We start from the raw sequence: 20372 nt of genomic DNA, 5'->3' as shown, positions 1-20372 counted from the left end.
GTATAAAGCACCAGCTTGTTTTTTGCTACCATCACCTTCAGTCCCAGAGCTTATTCATACCATCATGCACATGGATTTCCTTAAACCATTTGAGCTCTGCAATGATAATATGGAAATAAATAAAAAAATGAATGCCACTGAAAATATTCTAAACAAAATTACCAGACTTGCCAACATTGCGGCCAGTGTTGTAGTTCTGGTTGAGGAGGAGCTGCTGAAGTGATGGTGGCAGATTGCGTTGTTGATTCTGTTGCTGTTGCTGCTGCTGTTGAAGTGAAGCTAGGTGAGCTTGCAAGGAGGGAGCTGTCAAAAAAACGAGGAAAGATATTAACCCTCTCAGTGCCGTGCATATTTGTTAGGAATTAGTCAAGAGTGCCAACCACTTTTGCCCAATTTGCAACTCTAGGGAAAATATAAAATAAAATAAAAATGGCTCTTTCAATTTATACCAATTTTCAGTGAAAATGTTCTGTTATATAAAAGGAATTTCTCTTTGAATTAATGTCACTTTAAATCGAAAAATATTTATAGTTAAAATGAGCATGAATCATCAGTTAAAGAAACTTAAAATTCAATTAATGAAAATCCACATTTTAAGGCAGGTAGTTCTAAAAATCATTATGAGAGACTAAATTCATATTTCTTGCAGTACACCCTCTTGACAGTTGTTTTGGATAAAGTTTTATCTGGATGTGTCATAAAAATCAAAATAATAAAGTACTTGTTTTCGATAAAGTTTTATCTGGATGTGTCATAAAAATCAAAATAATAAAGTACAAGTTCAGCATCATGAGAATGGGCAAGTTTTGGTCCAGATAAATCGAGGCAAGGGGAGATGGCTGGTTCACTTTCCGACTCTACATAATTATCATTCCTGAAATTATTTCTGTCATCAGCTAGATCGTCGTCGTCATCATAATTTGTAAACACGTCGCATAAGTCCGCCATCACTGTTGACATGTGCGCGAGATATGTGGACAAGATCTTCACATTTGTAAATATTAGTCACAGAAATTAAATACTCTTATGCATTTCCTAGTCTTAACTAGGTGCTTCGCTATGGTATTCTACATTGTACATGGATTTCTCCGTTAATTACTGTAAAGGCAGCGAGTAAGATTATATTAAATTGTATGCCTCTTAGCGCTATCCTACAAACAAAACAGGGAGGCTGGAATACATTGTTTCTGATGTAAGATAGGCATTGGGGAAGTTTTGAGGATAATGGCAAGCCACATTTCCTACTGCCAGTCAATCTAGTTCGCGAATTTCTACTATAACAGCAGGCTCACCTGGCAATTGCCGCTCACAACAGATATGGAGAGTTTTCATTATAAAGACAGGCCCTTTTCCGTAATGCAAATCGCAGCAGAGTTTGAAAGATTTTATTATAACCGAGAAATGCAGTGCTATTTAACGCACCAACAATAGAGACACGACAATAAGTCATATGACTAACATTGTTGATCTCTCCAAATAGAGAGGTGATTATGCTACCTGTCTTGTAGTACGACTTACCGTTTACCCACCAATTACCCCAAAACGAAGGTCTGCACCGTCATTAAAATTGCATCCATATTTCAACATTTTCTGAGGCCAAAAGTTATACAATTGCATAGCTTGGAATATTTCCTCAAAGAAAAGAGTGTCCAGGTTTCGGGATTAGCACTCTCATACATACGGAGTAATTAAGGAAGAAAAGTTGAATTTAATAGAAAATAGGATTATAACCGAGGACAGGCAGATAGGACAAATATAAATACCAAGTGGATGTATTGGAAAATCAAATGCCCCTCAAATTATGATGGTATGAGTTACAGATATAAAAAGCGGTAACAGAAGAAATTTAGGTGCAAGGATTCTTAGGTAAACAGATAAGAATATGACTAATGGTATTATTACTTAAGCCATTCGAGGACGGTTATAACCGTGAGCGATATTCAGCTAATATTGAAATAATAACATTAAGTTAAATTCAGCTAATATCCCGCAGAATGGCTGATTGACGACTCTCTTGTTTTCTACCCAATGAACAACCACGAATTTACAGGAATTATGACGAAAATGGCAATACGGTACTACCCTGCTGGCAAGCAGTCAGAGACGTTGCTATGGTAACCTGTAGGATCGTTGTCGGTCACTCAATGCAGAGCAGAAAATAGTAATTTTCTCAGTCGTTTGAAGAGTAAGCTAAATTACGAATATAACAAAAGTTGTTTATAATGAAGAGACGTCTCACATACAGTACAGAGATTTTACAGAAAATCAATAGTATAGGAGAAAATCGAGGAAAATGGTTGTGGTTTTCTTATAATCCGCCCGTCTATTCAAAGAAGTTTAAATTATATGCATATCAAAAACTTCCCGGGGATGAGTATACTCTAAATATGACATTTGGTTGATATCTATCAAGCCGTTTCGCCATGATGGTGGATCAAACAGACACGAAAAATAAAAATCACCGAGTCGGTCTTGAGTTGACCTAAAATTGATAAATATCTGAAAAATTGACAAAACAAACAAAATTACAGACAACGGACCCCCTATAACTTTATTTATATAGATGTATGATATGTGCTACCATCTACCAGAAAAGGAAGAACTACGACTGTATCTAAAAAAGTCTACACGAGGGATGAAATATTATTCCTGGCACTTTTGGAGAGTTCACGGAGGAATGAAAAATCATCCCTTGGTGCTCAAAGAGTTAAGAGATATACAGCAGAGCCTCCCTTACATACAGTAACTGCAAATAGACAAAACTGATATGCAACAGATACTTTGAGTACTACACGTGATACTATTGTAGAGCAAGAAGTCCATACCATACAAATCGGAATATTTTACACAAACTGATGTAGCCCATAGAGGGGTTGAAGTACAACAAGTTTTGAATATCAAGGTGAAAGGACGAAATCCTGCCTTGGGGCAAGCCTGGGGATGGCAGAAACAACATAACAGGCAATTTGTTTTTAATTATTTTTTGTTGTTTATGAAAGTTGTTCAAACTGTCAATGCAGACATCGCATCAGTATCCAGTATCTAACCTCGTTGTGCACACAAAGTAATATCACTTCACCGATTGTCAGTTTTGAACTATTTAAGAACATACAACATTCTAGGTCCATTATGTCATTCCTGACATTCACAGGCTTGTCCTGATGTAGGTTTTTTAAAATCCTAGACTATTAGTTCCAAATCAACTGTTTTACTTCGATCCCTCCACGGGCTACTTCAGTTTATGCATAATCTTTTAATCAACCTGAATATTTGTTCTTTTATGTGTAAAGCTGTATTATTATGGCGACACGGCACACAAATAAAGTAGCCTGCCAGTAGTGTGCGAATATCTGATCTCCTGAAATTTTATTATCGTATTCCATCAAATTGAGTCAACAACGGGTAGTTTTATGCAATGATCTATTGTTGGCATTCTTCCTGTCAGCATTTCATTTTCTTTCACCACTTAAATTACAGATGTAATTGTATTCTGCAAAATGACTTGCTTGATACAAGAAAGAGTAGAGATTGTGGAAGCATGTGTGAGAACACAAGTCATTTAAGAGAACACGCAAGACTTGCGAGAAAGGTTTCTACGTAAAGGACAACTGGCAAAGAGAACTATATAGGCTATCTTAATACGTGGAATGCCTCAGGATTTGTGCAAAATGCCAAACAAAGAATTCCTTTAGTTAGCACACCAGATGTTCTTGAGGACATCCAAATTACAAAGAAATCAACACAAAACGGCTCAACAGCCACATGTACGCAGGATGAATTGCCCGCGTATATTAAAGAGCTTAGATTTTAAGCCATATCACATGGCGGCTGTGCAACAATTACATGTACAAAGGGCACTAGGATAGTTTTGCAATATGCAAGAACGGTTGGCTGGACACCCCTGTTATGGTGAGGGATCGAAAGAGGGGTGAAAACCAGTCTAGAAGACAGCAAGGCGCGACCTTCATACCAGTTGTTACCAAGCACCCCCGCCCAAAAAAACCCATGGCACTACAGCCCTTGAAGGGCCTTGACCTACCAAGCGACCACTGCTCAGCCCGAAGACCTGCAGATTACGAGGTATCGTGTGGTCAGCACGACAAATCTTTTCGGCCATTATTCTTGGCTTTCTAGACTGGGGCCTCTATCTCACCGTCAGATAGCTCCTCAATTCTAATCACGTAGGCTGAGTGGACCTCGAACCAGCCCTCAGGTCCAGGTAAAAATCCCTGACCTTGCCGCGAATCGAATCCGAGGCCTCCGGGTAAGAGGCAGGCATGCTACCCCTACATCACGGGGCCGTTGTTACCAAGCAGTGGGATTGAAAGCAAGTTAAAATGTCAGTGTGGTTTAAGGGTGAATATTGCACAGTTATCTGCTGCAATATTGCTAGTGGATAAACTGTTGACAAGTGCCTGGAGGAAATTACTCCTGTGCTGGGGAAAGACTGTCCACATCGGACAACAATTTTCTGCTGGTACAAAAAGTTCCAGAGGGGAAATTTTGTGGTTGAAAACGATCCTCGTTCTGGGCGACCGTCTGTATCAGTGACTGCGGAAAACATTGAAGCTGTGAGGAAAATGTTGCAGCAAGACATATCGGCAGGTAGGAGAGACCCTCCACATCCCTGCACCAGCTATTCATTCAGTTCTACATGACCATCTCCATGTTAGAAATGTTTGTTCCCTTGGGGTGCTCCATTCACTTTCAGAGGAACAAAGGGCACACCGAGTTAAATGGTGCCGAAAAATACTTAAAACAGTTTGAAAATGGGACCTTGCTTAACGTCAATAGCATCGTTACAGGTGACTAAACTTGTCTTTATTATTACAATGTCCCAACAAAATCCCAGAACAAGGTGTGGCTGTTTGAAGATGAGGGTACTCCTGTGACTGCGAAAGTCAAGGTCAGTGAAGAAAAGGATGATTGCAATATTCTTCACTAAACGGGGCATCCTGACAGGTTGTGCTAGAAACACAAAGGACAGTTACTGCAAAGTGGTACAGTGAGACTTGTCTGCCTCAGGTCATCCAGGTTCTCAAGCAGGTCCGTCCAAGGTCACGGTTCAACACTTGGCTCTTGTATCACGACAATGCTCCAGCGCATCGTGCTAATGTAACAATGGATTTTCTTGCCAGATCAGGGTTGACTGTGCTTGATCACCCTCCATACAGTCCTGATCTTGCCCCATGTGACTTCGCACTCTTACCAGAAGTGAAGATGAAACTGAAAGGGTGGCGTTTTGTAGCTGACGAGGAGCTTCTGGCAGCATGGGATCAAGAGTGTGAAAATGTAACCAAAGAAAAGTGGCAGAGTTGTTTCAGTGACTGGTTTCAACGTATGGAGAAGTGTACTGAGTGTGGCGGAAATTATTTTGAAAAGTCTAAGGTGTTCACTCACATTGCAAAACTTTCCTGGTGCCCTTTGTACAAGGGTAGCCCAGAGACTAATACACCAAATTTTTTCCTTAAACAATATTTATTTAACACAAGAAAGAATGATGTTTCTTCTACACTCCCTATTTTTCCATGTAATCCAATTCCTGTTCTATGGCCATCCTCCAGCGGGACAAGAGTGTGTATGCCCTGGCGGTACCACTCCTTATTCTGTTCACGAAGCCATTTCTTCACTGTGCAAATCACCTCAAAATGTCTCCCACGAATGGCATTCTTCAATCGCCCAAACAAGTGAAAGTCTGAGGGAGCTAGGTCAGGGCTATAGGGTGGATGGGGTAGCAGTGTCCAACCCTGTTTTGTGATGTGTTCCAACGTCCTCATCCCTGTGTGAGGGCATGTGTTATGTTGAAGCAGACAATCACCTGGGTTGTTATGGCGTTCAAGTCGCTGGAAGCACTTCTTCAGCTTGGTTAATGTGTTCACATATGCCTCAGAATTAATGGTGGTTCCTCTTGGCATCACATCAATGAGTATGACACCATTACAGCCCCAAAACACAGTGGAAGCAGTTGCTTTGAATTTTTTATTCTGTGGCAAGTCAGGACGGCGCCATTCCATCGATTGCCGTTTTGTTTCGGGCTCAAAATGGTGAATCCAGGTTTCATCACCTGTCACAATCTGGAAGAAGGCTTCCCCCTCAGCTTGAAAATGTTGCATCAACTCGGAAGAAGGCTTATTCTGCGAGTTTTGTGTTTCTCCGTGAGAGTGCGGAACCCATCATGAACATTCTTTTGCGTAATCAAGAGCACTGATGATTACACCCACACTTCCTTTGCTGATTGACAACTCCCGCGCCAACTGCCGAGTCTTTCCGCAGCGGTCCTCGCGAATTAGCACATCAGCATGCTGCATCTTGTCAGATGTGGTAGCCGTGGGTGGCCTCCCCAAACGCTGCAAATCTTTGGAGTTCTGCTAAACCGCTTTCAGATGGCCTCACCTTCTGTGCCCAGTGACTAACCGTACTTCTGTTGACCGCTGATGCTCCATAAAGTGCACATAAAAGTTTGTGAATGCTTCCGTTTCTTTCTCCACAGTGAGAAATTCAATGGTGTCATGCTGCTTATAACATACATCACTTACAGATGCCATGTTGAATCATTGCTGCAAGTACGCTATCTGTCTGAAGAAAAACTCTGCACGCGCACTCTGAAAACTTCAAAGAATTCTATCTAAAGTTTTGCATTCGTACCATTGTTGGGGGCTGAGAAAAATTTGTGGTGCATTATTTCTGGACCACCCTCTTAAATTACTGCACCAATCTTCCTCTTAAAACAATCACTACCACCTTCTGAACGGTATCGCTGTGGGACTGTTAGACCCTTTTTAATATATAATGTACGATTAGGCATGGTTTCATCCTTCCGGTCACGTGACTCTGCAGAACACATGGTAATGGGCAATGGAGAATTCTAACACTGTGCATTAGCAGACACTCCACAACGAATAACCTCTGTGTGGTGTTAGGAATGTGTCTCATTGTATAGATATTTTCTGACATTACCATAGACACGGTTGTCCTGACATAGATTTTACGATCTACTCGCTGAAAATTAAAGACAGCACAACAGGGCAACAATCCCATATGTTTAATATCTCCCTCTACAAAGTCTTCTTTGAAGAACATATGGTTACAGACTATGAATCTCATGTTTTCATGGAGGCCTTAAATCTCGACTGCGGGAGCAAGTCAGTCGAGAGCTGGACTCCGTAGTCAGAACACAGGTGATACAAGCGGGCCACGTAACACTAAATTCAGACAGTTCAACTTCAATAATGCCTATGTATATCAGCCCATGTCGAAACACAAGATACCAGTTGAACCACACCAAAGGACAACAAAACACAAACAGAAAGACCTCCAGCTCAAGACTGCTGTAACGATCAACATTTCACAGTTTTTTAACTTTCATCATGTTTTAAAAACTTTTTAATCAACATTTCATTTTTTGTGTGTTTCCTATGTTTTTAATTTTAATTCAATTTACATGTCTTAATGAGGATGACCCAATGCTGGGTCGAAACATTTCTATATGTAAAGTTTTATCTTTATAAATAAATCAATTATTGCAGCAAAATAGCCATACATTAGTGAAAGGTGTTATAACAATTTGACACTTGCACCATTGGACGCATAGTCTCTGATTGATTGATCTAGTCCTCTTGTTGCAGAGTTCTAAGTGATATCGTTCACATAACTGTCCACATAATGTACACCTGCATGAGTTTGACGGTTCATGGTATATTGTGTTTTCGCAGATGACATGGTGGAATCCATGTACTGCAAGTGTCTTGTAAACATGTGCCTCATCTCAAAATTTGCTGCTGTCCATGTCCGATCGATCATGGCCCAGTTCCATAGAATTCCGTGGGTACTCCTTCTCTTTTCCTTATTAGTGGCCTTAGGTTCTCCGATGCCGTTGTGTTAGGTAGGGGGTACATTGTCCTTAAATCCTCTATGAGGAAAGTTTCCCGCGCGAGAAGGTAGACTAATCTGGATCTTGTTGTTTTTGCCACTCCGACTGCTCTTTTGAAGTATGTTGCTTTAACTCTTTCCAGTGTTGCTAAGTTCTTTTCATTCAGGTGTGTCCATATAATTTCAATCCCATACGTAAATATTGGAACGATTTTCGATTTGAAGAGCGCCATTGCTGTGTCAAGACTTAGTGTTCTGATGAAGCTTATTTCGTTTATCGCTCTAATTGCTTGTGTCGCTTTCTCTATTGTGTGTGTAGTGAAACATTTTGCAGACAGCTGGAGTGTTATCCCTAGATATTTGTATTCTTTGGTGATCAATATTATTTTCCCTTCTAAGGTGATTCTTGTCGATTTTGGTATTTGCCCTCCTGATCTGAACACCATTTCCGTTTCTCAGTGTTAATTACGAACTCGTGTTCAATGCACCATTTTCCCACTTCGTCTATAGTGTTCTGCAGTTTCTTTAAGCTTTTTGAGCCAATCACAATATCATCCGCATAGGCGTATGCTGCTACATCTTCATTTTGCGCAATTTCCATAATGTCCTTCACTGCCAGGATGAACAGCAGAGGGCTTAGTGGGTCCCCTTGGAGTACACCATTTGTTTGAATTATTGGTTCTGAAAGGTCTAGGCTGTCCGAGATTCTTATCTTGTTCCATTCATTAATGGAGTTCATGATTCTTGTCCAGACGCTGTCTCTTCCTAGTGTTTCCTCAAGCTTCCTTTGTACTAATCCTCGGTCCAGGAGATCAAAGGCTTTTGTGAAGTCTATAAAGATTGTATAGTATTCCTTCTTTTCGATGGCTTCCCATATGTTATTTAGCAGTAGTTCCACCGCTGCGAGAGTGGATCTTCCTCTCCTAAACTCGAATTGAGATTCTGGGAGGTGCTCTTCTACTGTGTCCCTTATTCTTTCTGTGATTAGTTTTGTGAATACCTTAAAAGGATTGTTTTCCAGGGCTATTCCTCTGTATTTGTGTCCTTCAGGTCTCCTTTCCCTTTGAAAATTACCTTTACTATTGAGTGTCTCCACTGATCTGGGATTTTGGCTGTTTCTATGCATTTATTATAAAGTTTCGTCCAAATTGGAGCTAGTAGATGAGCCGTGTCTTTCAGGTATTCATTGTATATCATATCCGGTCCTGCAACTTTTTTCTTTTTTGTGGATTCAATAATGTTTTGAACCTCAGTTGTAGTAAGCGGAGACCATGCTGCCATCTCATGCGTTGTATGCACTTGGTTGGTTTCCGGTGTTCCTTCTCTTCCTTCTTTGCTGAGGGTGTCTTTGAAATGTCTTGTCCATTCCTCCATGCTGATATAGTGGGTCTGTGCCTGCTTTCGAGGGCGGATTGCTATGAATGGATCTCTCCTGGCTTCCTCAACTATTCTTCTTCCTTCTTCCCTGTATGCCGTTTATTCTTTATTGGACGTAAAATATATATGTACTGACCAGGATGATTAAAATAGTTTTGTAAAATTTTATAAGAACAAATGGTTAGTAAAAATTTGCAGCTGCCACATTCTCTGGATTTAACAATCTGAGACTTCTTTCTATGGGGACACTTGTGCAAACCGTATGAAACAAATACACTCACAATACAGGAATTTGAAAACAACATCGCCATGAAGTCGCCACCAACGATGACAACATTTCATGCTGGGTGTATCTGAACATGATTAGACATGCACAGCTGTGTACTGTGCTGCAGGGCAGCCATGTTCATCATATATAAATGGAGAGTTCTTTCAGCACTTTGCTTCTGTTCACACATACATGGGCTACTTTTTCGTGCGCTAAACTGTAACGTTCTCATTACTCCACCACTAAATATAATTCTACAACGCCTAGCATAATTCTTTTAGAAGATATCACCAGGTTGAAAGTGCAAATGTAGTACTAATGCATAATGTTCACGAAGTAAAAAAAAACACCCCTTGACTGTTTATGTTACTTGCCAGAGTCAGACTTCATATAAATTTGTTTTAATTTGTTTGCATTAACTTGCATACTTTTATTCAATGCCAAGAACTTAATATTATGAAGTAAATATAAGTATGTAATCTCAAAATTATGGAACTCTATGGTACCCTCTTCTGTCAGATGCACAGTTGGCTGTAGGAGAGACCACTTTCCGTGATGCAATTATTTCTAGTCAGACGTATAGCACTGGCAAAAAGGAGTGTCAACTGCTTTGCTGTCTGCCTAAGTACGAACTAAGACTTTGCCTGAAGTGCGTTGATTGTAGCTGAAAATGAACACAAATGCTATCTGTTGCACACCACTGGAATCACGAAGATATTCTCTTTGCAACAGCGCTGCTCTAAGTATTTATTTGCATTGCTGAGCTAGAGACAAAAGAATGATGCCAGTTACTGTTTATTTACATTAAAACACTGCACAATGAGGAGGCCGTAATGTAATGTTTATTTACATTACGGCTTCCTCATTGTGCAGTGTTTTGTGTACCGTGATGATTTATGCAGTGATAGTGAGAGCTCGTGTAAACCTAGTGATGAAAATATCAATCGTGATAAAGACGGCAGTGGTATTCTCGATACTGTAACCGGCAATGGGTGGTGGCAGTGGCGGACTTCACACTACCGTAAATTCCCCGAACTTTTGTCGATTCTGTTCCTATCCGTGATAAACTACAATTTACTGGACAAGTAGGTTTGAAAATACATACCTGACAATTTAACGGAACTTCCTTGGAATTAATTTTTTCGAATTGCATAGTTTTGAAGAATATTAATTTTCTATCTGTCTATATCTGTATTTCTTGTTTATATGTTTGAGTTTTTACAATCAAAGCAAGGTAGTCTAAGACAGTACACATTTCCAAATTTGGAGCAACACTGCAAATGTTGAAGACATGGAGAGGGAAATGCTTCAGAGGTGGTTTGCATATTCTCTTCTCAGTGATATGAGGTACGAGTCATACGTAGCCCTTGCCTTCTTGACCAACAGGTCGTAACTCGTGATGCCACTACTTTCAAAAAAACGCCCACTTCAAAACTCCTTTTGTCAGTGCCACGTCTGACTGAAAATAAATGCACCGCTGAACGTAGCCGACTACAACCAACTGCATAAGTGACAGGAACAAGTGTAGTTCCATTTAAAGAAAGCGCTTCACTGTTTACTAAAGCATATGTCCCTCATTGTTATGTCACCCAGAAGAAAACTGCCTACTGCCATCTTCAACTAGTCACAAGATATTTGAGGTAAATAACAAATGTAGGGTATAGGAATTTGTAAACTTACAAATGTTATGGAAGTTAGATTTACCTTGATTGTCCAGAGCGACTTAGTTTGGGTGGGTTTCTATAGGGTCGACAAGGAAAGTGGTAGGTTCTAGCTTGGAGAGGATACACTGAAACAAGGAATAAACAATCAATGATACTGCAAAGCAAGAGATCTTGCTGAGAGACAAAGAATATTATATGCACAATTATGAGTTAGTAAAATTTCAAATCATTTTCTGTGAAGGTAAGACCTGGTGTAATGTGAATAAGGACAGGACAGACTTTTGTTCCTCTGACTAAAGCTTCGGTGATGTACTACAATTGATGAATTTAATCTTTATTGTCTGTGTTGACTATGATAAAATTATCAAATGAGAAGATCTGCCCAATTCAACACAATTTGTATTAAAATTTTCAATTATATATTACTTTCAATAGAAATACATGTTTTGTCCCAGCATGGGGGCATCTTCAGTTCCTTATGGTGAGATTCAATATTACTTTTTTTTTTTTTTGCTAGTTTCTTTATGTCGCACCGACACAGATAGGTCTTATGGCGATGATGGGATAGGAAAGGCCTAGGAGTGGGAAGGAAGCGGCCATGGCCGTAAGGTACAGCTCCAGCATTTGCCTGGTGTGAAAATCGGAAACCACGGAAAACCATTTTCAGGGCTGCCAACAGTGGGATTCGAACCCACTATCTCCCAGATGCAAGCTCACAGACGCGTGACTAACCGCACGGCCAACTCGCCCGGTGATTCAATATCACAAAAAATTAAACAAGCACATGTTAGTGTCCAGCAACATCAATTAGCACCAGTATTTACGAGGGCGGATCAAATATAAACGAGAATTATTTTTTTAAAATTGATTACATCAACCAAAATAAAAAACATACAAAGATCACCTTTCTACGTAGTGCCCTGCCTTCGTTACACATTTTCTCCATTGGATTGGTAGGTTATTGATACCATCCTGATAGAAGAGGGACGTGTGTGGAGCCAGCTGCGCACGAATTCTTCTATACTTGAATCCTCATTGAACTGCTATCCTCCAAGGTCTTGTTTCAGTGGTTCGAACAAATGGTACTCGCAGGGCAATAAATCAGGACTGTAGGAGGGTGTTCCAGAGGTGCCCAGTGAATTTCCTCCAGTTTTCCCTACGTTAAAGTGGCAGTATGCAGCCTTACATTGTCATGGAGAAGAATGACTGTTCGGTGATTGCTGGAGTCTCTTGGATACGCAGCTTGGATACTGTCCAAAGGGCGACAGTAATAGTCTGCAGTAATTATCCATTGTTCCTGAAGAAAATCCATCAGCAAAACGCCTACGGAGTCTCAGAAAACGGCTGCAAGCACCTTTGCAGCAGATAGGCGTGTTTTGGCCTTGGCCGGACCTGCTTTGTCTCTTCGCCGCTACTCCACGCTTTCTTTCTTTCTTTCTTTCTTTCTTTCTTTCTTTCTTTCTTTCACTCGGGGGGTGTAATTATGTACCCAAGTTTCATCACAAGTTACAATACGACTCAAGAAATCCTCTCCTTACTCCTTGTAACAAAACAGGAGTCTCTGACAAACTTCCTGGCATAAAGTTTTTTTTGTTCCTGGTTGAGGAGACAAGCAATCCATCTGGCAGACTATTTTCTGAAGTGGAATTCATCTCTGATGATGGTTTGAACACTTCCGTAACTTATTCCTATGGCTAACTGAAGGAACGAACAAGTGAGTCGAAAGTGAAGGGAAGGAGAAAGAAATGCAGGAATTTGTCAACACCATGCAATACTCCTCCCACCACCCCTTTCTGTCAAAATGAGTCTTAATATACGGGTATAAATCGCGAGACATTTCTTATTCATAGAACACAGCCGACTCCTTCCTCCAGTTACCCAATTTAATTCACAATAATTTAATAGTCATTAGCTCCTCAACTGAGGTTAGCACCAGGAAGTGCACCAGGCCTTAAAAACTTGTCCATTTCATTTCACCTCATCCCGGGACCAAGGAGTCAAAAACATGAATGTTTTAAAATCAAAATAATTTCTAACAATACGTGCAATGTCTCATTGTGAAGAGTAAGAGCCAATGTACCCTGTAACAAAGTGTCTGATTTTGGTATGGTGTCACTGGCTCAGGTAATCTTGAGGAAATAAAACTGCCACGCAGACACGAAACAAGACAGCTCCAGTGGTTGTGTGAATAAACATGGGAGTCCTGTAACACAACCCGTATCATTTCCACTTCAATATGTTACTACTGCTTCTAGTTAGTGTATGTAGATAACCTTTTCTTTTTCAACATATAATTATTTTATGATGTCTCCTGAAACTGTTTATATTTTGGAGCTACCTGGTTCTTTTGCCGGGCTCTTCAATTGCAGAAATCGAGAACACTGAATTCACAATGTGTCAAAATATTACACTGCCTGACGAAAAAAAAAAAAGTTAAGCACCCAGGAGTGGTTGAAAGCGAATGAAACTACATATGCTGAAAGACAATGTGCCTTTACTGAAGTGATTACAATACTGGATGAAAGAGACAAGGCCGTTGGCAGTTATAGGTGGAATATTGGCAGTGGGTCAGTAGGGTGTCACACCACCCCTGGCCGCAATGCATGTCCTTAAGTGGTTCAGAATGGTGTCAAACAGCCTTTGGATCCTCCCGACAGGCAAGTTCATCCACAGATGTTGCAGCTGTCCCTCCAGATCTCGCAGGTTGGTACTAGGACAGAGCCCCCTTCCTATGTCATCCCACATGTGTTCAATGATGGAGAGGTCTGGGGATCTTGCTAAGCCATGGGAAAACCTCAACATGCTCTAGGCAGTCTATAGACACACATGTGTGGATGTGCATTATCTTGTTGGAACACTGTCCCAGGGTGCTGTGCAATAACGGGTAGGATGTGCGGACGCAGAATGTCTGATGTATCGCTGTGCCATCAAAGTCTGCCGAAGCACTATTGGTGGTGACCTGAACGCATATCATATGGCTCCCCACACCATGATGCCAGGAATTATGCCAGTGTGTCTTTCCAGAATATGGGCAGGAACTGCCCTCTGCCTTCAATGCTGCTAAACTCACACAAGACTCATCTGAGGTTACAGAGAAGCAGGACTCATCACTGAACATTATGTGATGCCAGTCTTCCTCTGTCCATGTCTCTCGAGCAAGGCACCACTCTAAACGCAGCCGCTGGTGTTCTGGTGTCGATGGCAAGCGACGCATGGGGCAGTAGGACCCCAATCCGGCGGATGAGAGTAGCCTAGACACTGTGCGGGAACTCTACGGATGTTGTAGAGTCTCCAGTATATGTTCGTGAATGGCAGGTGCCGAAGTTACGGGATCCCGCAATGCTTGGCGAACCATACGACGGTCCTGCCTCGGGGTGATGTTTCTTGGTCGACCTGAACTTGCACAACGTGATTGGGTGCCCTCATGTACCCATTGAGTCTAACATCGGGGCATTGCGACATCTGAATGGCCCACATGCCTGGCAATTACGCGATATGACCAGCCAGCCTCATGCAGTCCCACAATGCGATCTCTGTCAAATGCTGTCAATTGGTGGACAGGCTGTCTAACGCGTCTTGAGGCATTGCGGGTGCTGCGTACTGTACGCAGTCCTCTCTGCATGTCTTGCTTAACTGTGTGACTCGCAGTAGTTGACTGGTAACAACTTAAAAGGACGGTGCCATCACGAAGGCACTCTGGTGGGTGTTCTACACATTACAGATCCTTTTAAACCTGATCATTTTCTCAATCAATGGTATGCACGTATACCAAAACGGGATAATACTGGACCAATCCTGGGTGCTGAACTTTTTTTTTGTCATGCAGTGTATAAATACAATAAATAAATACTTCGTTGCTAGGGAAACACTGACAGCAAACAAACAATTTGCGACGATACAGATTTAAATTCCAATAGAGAACTTTAAATACTGTATTTGTTCTGAATGAGTAGTCTTTTTCAGCGCTTGTCCCTCCTGGTGGCGAGGTTGACTACATGGATTTGTTTTCACCATTTCGTTCTGTCCTGGGCCATGTCAGGGTGGAAACTGATCCTCTTCAGATCTTTTGACTCATCACTGTTTTGCTCATCCTTTTGGTCTCCTACCGTCGACTTGCAACATTTAACCCATCTTCACGAGTGTTGGCACCTGTCCTCGGTATGTGTCCAAACCATCGTAGACGATTTGCGCATTTTGCCTTGAATTGGTGCAACGCCAACTCTCTCCCTGATGGATTCAATGGAGATGCGAGCCAGTTTAGTGACTCCAGCTGTCCACCTCAGGATCTTATGTACCATGATGTCCAGTCGTCACTGTCGTATTCGTCCAACATTCTGAAACATACAGTGCAACAGGTCGGATGACAATACGATGCAGTTTTTATTTGCTCCGGTCACAAGTGCCACAGTGGTTGTTCGCTATTTTATCAAGGTTGTGGACATCCTTTGCAATGACCTCTTCGACAAGTCTGCCATCATCAGCGATAGTGGAGCCAAGATAGTTTAATCAATATAATTTATCTATATCATCTGATGACCTAGCAGGCATCAATTTTTGTAAAAGGGACCAAGTCTCATGTGCACTAGCACTGCCTGAGGCTCCATGTGGCCTCCACTACATGCGCTAGTCATGTGCATTGGTAGGTGTGCTAGTTACCCACCGATGAGCCCGAACTAGCACACTGGGGTGAAACACTAGCAACCAAGAATGAGTTAGCTGGAAAATGACGGACCAATTATATTGGAATTATAACAATAATTTCAGTGTCGTTTGTTTCGCCACATACTTTTTTTTTTGTTGTTGTTGTTGTTGTTGTTGTAAGAACACTTTGCATACAAGCACCTGTATTCACTCATCAAAAGACAGAACACTGACCTGAGATGGGAAGTGTTACTTCAATTATGTTTGAAACAAGGGTTCATGATGTTGTCAACCACACAGAGTTGTGCAGCTTGAAGTCAGTTAAACCTGTACATTGCGCGACTTAGCCAATTTCATAACAGAAAAGAAAAACTCCTGCATACACAGATGGAAAACAATGAAATAACTTTACAGCCTGCCTTAAAGTCAACGATATTGCTCTAAGTATTTTGTATGAATCACACACACTTTAGATGGCAGAAATTTGTCCTTGAGCCATGTGTTGCACTACACATCTATCAGCTTCAAGTTGAAGGTAATGGGGAACATTTTCACCTAAGAGCAAAAAAAGACTTCTGATAAATCGATTCCTGACTTGAAACCTTAGAATTCTTGAAACTTCTTTGATTAACAGACCAGCTGATTGTGCTGTTGTTGCACAGCCATACTGCTGATAACCAAGACCTCCGAAATCACACAAAATCCTTTATTCTGGGTGGATATACTGAAGTGCAAAATAGAGATAAACAAGTTTTCATAAATTTGAGAATGGTACAACAAGTTTTGCCCTTTATTTGTACGTATTTTAGCTTCCATTGCCTATTGGCAAGTTTGATGCATTTCTTGAATTATCGATATTTTCTGCTATTATTTACATATTAAAATTAATCAATGGAAATTAATTCCAAGAGAACAAATTTTCATTTAACACATCGAAAATAACATTTGCACAAAGTCAATTTTTTAATTAAATGACTACTAAAACCTTGGACCTTGTACCTGCTATGTAAGATTAAGCACTAAAATGTGATGCAGATGTGTATTAAGCAGCATATATTAAATAATTTTTGTCATTTTTAAATGCCGATTTTAATCATTTCACTGCTTTTTTTTTTTCCTAAATTCAGCCTATTTTAGCCAAAATAAATGCCTGAACTTCTTTCCCTCCTCTTCTCCCCTGGACTCCCAGCAACTCCTGTGCTGAGTGCAAAAAGCAGGATTGCAGCCAGACCTGCTCTAATCTGTAGTCTCTCTACTGTCCATGATATACATTATAGTAAAGTTCCATACCTCTTGTACTTGAAGGTGGATTCATCGTTGGAGGCCGGTGTTGCATCATCATCATGGAATTGTACTGCTGAGGCATGGTGCCCATGTTTGGAGGTGGCGTTGGCATGGTCATCTTGGAACGAGGGATGTTGTTGGTGTAGCTACTGCCCATGCCGCCCATCATAGAACTGTGACGCTGTTGTTGTTGCTGCTGTTGCTGCTGCTGCTGTTGGTAATCCACAGTAGGTCCATACTGGAAGTTGGCATTACCCTTGACGATGGGTCGACCTGAAATTTCTTTTCGTCAAATGGTTTCCTTCAAACAAAGTCTCCCCAGCGAAACATCCATAATACCACAAATAAAATTACCTTGGTGTTTTGGCAGCGTCCACGTAATACTGGCCGAAGTCTGCCGCATTGGAGGGGCAACAGAAGTCTGGCGAAGAAGAGAAGCTTGCGAAGTCATTGACTGCGTTTTTAACTGCTCCATAGCTGAACCTGAATTTGAGATGAAAGTCGTTTTAGAAAGGAAGATGAAACATGAAAAGTAACACAAAATAATGATTCATACAATGAGAGGTCAGAATGGAAAGGAAGAACAGAAAAAGGAGACAAGTACAATCAATGTAAAAATTCTGAAGGACAAGGATAATCTCACATCTTCACGCAGTGCTATCTTCAAACAGACTCGCTCTCTCCATATTAATCCCAGTTCTTCTACATCCATTTCTTAGTCCTGACAAGCTTGTTACCGATTTCCAGCTTCATCTAAAGGGTGGGCATCAACACTTACTGAGGGACCATCTAAACAGATCTTCAGTCTTGAGGGCAGTAGTGCACACAGAACCTCAGCTACCCCAGCACTGCTGCAGAAAATAATTTTGTATCTACATTGTCTTATTATTCCTTAGAACGTTTCTTTATACAAACTGCAAACAGCTAAGTCAAGGCAAATACAGCAAACTCGATAACCAATTCGCTCTACCGCAGTCTAGGTCTCTCCAGCTAGCTGGATTTCTTTGCTGGCGCGAAAGAGCTATCCTAGCGAAATTCCAGTCATTTGGTTGACACATGCACTTTAAGCCACCTTCTCTTGGGGAGGCAGGGTGATGGCTGTTGGCCTCGCTCAAGATTCACGGCATCTTATGGCGCTGGTGCAGCTAGCTTGGGTACATGTTAGCTATAAAAGTTGACACTAAGTGTTCAGCGCCACACACCAGAGGCTAGAAGAGAAAACTGCGTAGTTACTTGCACTTAGTCTTGCTAATAAAAATAACAATGTTATGAAATCAGTTGTAATGAAAGTATTTATTTTATTTTTGGATTTCGGTATGGATGAAGTTTCTGGGAGCAGTTCATTGATGGCACGAGAAGAGTATTTTTTGATGAACGCGGACAAATTTTGTATTTGGTTGCTGTGTACGAGTTGGTTTGCCTGTAATGGTGGTACATAGTGAATTTTTGTAGCGTTCCTCTTGGATTATAGATGAAGTTCTTGTGAGTTCCACGACGTATATTTAAATCCAAGTATTTCATTTTTTGTCCGTATTGAACTGAGAACGTAAGAGAGGTATCTTAAAGGGTCCACCTTTTCAATACAAATAAATGTTGTAATGTTTAAGTTACAACATATTTACTTGGAACTAGTTTCAACGCTATTTAGCGTCATTTTCAGTCAAAATTTGAGAAATAGGCATAAGTGTATACCTGCAGACATGTACATTACATAAAATGTTACAACATTATGATTCAATAAGAGTAAAAGAGACATAAAATAGTGAATTACAAGTTCAGAAATTGTCAGTCATCAAATCAGTCCATGAAGGGTGAATCAAAACTGTACGAACATGAGTTAGGACTCAAAAACACAATCCCCCAAAAAACATAGAACACAACAAAACCACGCGGAAGTTCGAGATGAACTTGGCAGTTCAAGATTCACATTTGTAGCAATTATTTCATTAAATGTCACTTGTTGAGGGTGTAGTAAACATTTTCTTTTGACAAAAATACAAATTTTGATTTGTGTAAAACATTCCTCTGAGAGCTTCGAGGTTGACAGTGCTATTGTCTGTGGTCTATTGTTGCGTAGCGTAAGGTGGAAACAAAGTTTCGAAGCCAAGGTTTCTATGATGTTCGCAGTTCAATGCGGGACCTGAGGCGGTCCTAACTTATGTTTGTACTACACTTGTGGCAGGCGACATTTAATGGAAGAGTGTCTGCAAAAATTTGAATCTTTAACTGCCAAGTTCATGTCGAACTTCCGCGTGGTTTTGTTGTGTTGTATGTTTTTTTGGGAGATTGTGTTTTTGAGTCCTAACTCATGTTCGTACAGTTTTGATTCACCCTTGATGGACTATTTTGATGACTGACAATTTCTGAACTTGTAATTCACTATTTTATGTCTCTTTTACTCTTACTGAATAAATGTTGGAACATTTTGTGTAATGTACATGTCAGCAGGTCTACACCTATGCCTATTTCTCACATTTTGGCTGAAGATGACGCTAAGTAGCGTTGAAACTAACTGCAAGTAAATATGTTGTAACTTAAACATCATAACATTTATCTGTATTGAAAAGGTGGACCCTTTAAGTTACTTCTCTTACGTTCTCAGTTCAATACTGACAAAAAATGAAGTTATTAGATTTAAATGCTCTCCGCTTTTTGGGAGTTCGGATAGCTAACCACTCCAATTCTCAGGACGCCAAGACGGTTCGATGTAGCTGAGAACAAATATCTTTAGCAGGTACATTGATAGGTCTTGGAGGTAAAAGTGCCGCTTCCTTTGAAGCTTAATTCACAAGTTCATTTCCCGCAATACTAATGTAGCTTGGAAGCCATGTGAAAGTAATTCTGGTGCCAGATTCACTTAACCTTGCTAGAAGGTCATGAATATGCTGTAACAGTGGGTGTTGCGAGAAACAGGTTTCAATAGACTGCAGAGAGCTTAACGAGTCAGTAGACATAAGAAATTGGTTTCTTCCGTCATCTAATTCGAACTGCAGAGCTTCTAAGATGGCGTAAAGCTCCACTGTATACACGCTACATACACTAGGAAGCAAGATCTTCATGCTCATATCATCGGTGACGAAAGAGCAACCAATGTTTTCTCCAATTTTAGAACCATCCGTGAAGATATGTCTCGCAGCCGATATTGGCGAACAAAGTCCCAGAAATACCTCTCATAAACGGAGGAATCCCTGTACACCTTAGGTCCACGGAGTAGATCTAGACATACATCCGGTCGCAGAACTAACTATGGAGGTACCTCGCTAAAAATT

General features: G+C 40.8%; 1 protein-coding gene across 3 annotated transcripts in view; it reads right to left on the bottom strand.

Annotated features, from left to right (window-relative positions):
* LOC136886364 (eukaryotic translation initiation factor 4E transporter) overlaps window positions 1–20372 on the bottom strand; it is a 427031-nt gene that overhangs the window by 39813 nt on the left and 366846 nt on the right. For all 3 annotated transcript variants that reach the window (XM_068230726.1, XM_068230727.1, XM_068230728.1), the window contains 3 exons: window positions 17458–17586; window positions 17110–17376; window positions 163–303 (listed from right to left, as the gene is read on the bottom strand). In XM_068230726.1, coding sequence (XP_068086827.1) covers window positions 163–303; window positions 17110–17376; window positions 17458–17586 — 537 coding nt within the window. The remainder of the gene's footprint in view (window positions 1–162; window positions 304–17109; window positions 17377–17457; window positions 17587–20372) is intronic.

This window comes from Anabrus simplex, chromosome X (genome assembly GCF_040414725.1).
Source record: "Anabrus simplex isolate iqAnaSimp1 chromosome X, ASM4041472v1, whole genome shotgun sequence".
NCBI classification, from domain to species: domain Eukaryota; kingdom Metazoa; phylum Arthropoda; class Insecta; order Orthoptera; family Tettigoniidae; genus Anabrus; species Anabrus simplex.
The sequence above is the reverse complement of the archived record's forward strand: the minus strand, read 5'-3'. Positions and strand labels throughout refer to the sequence as shown.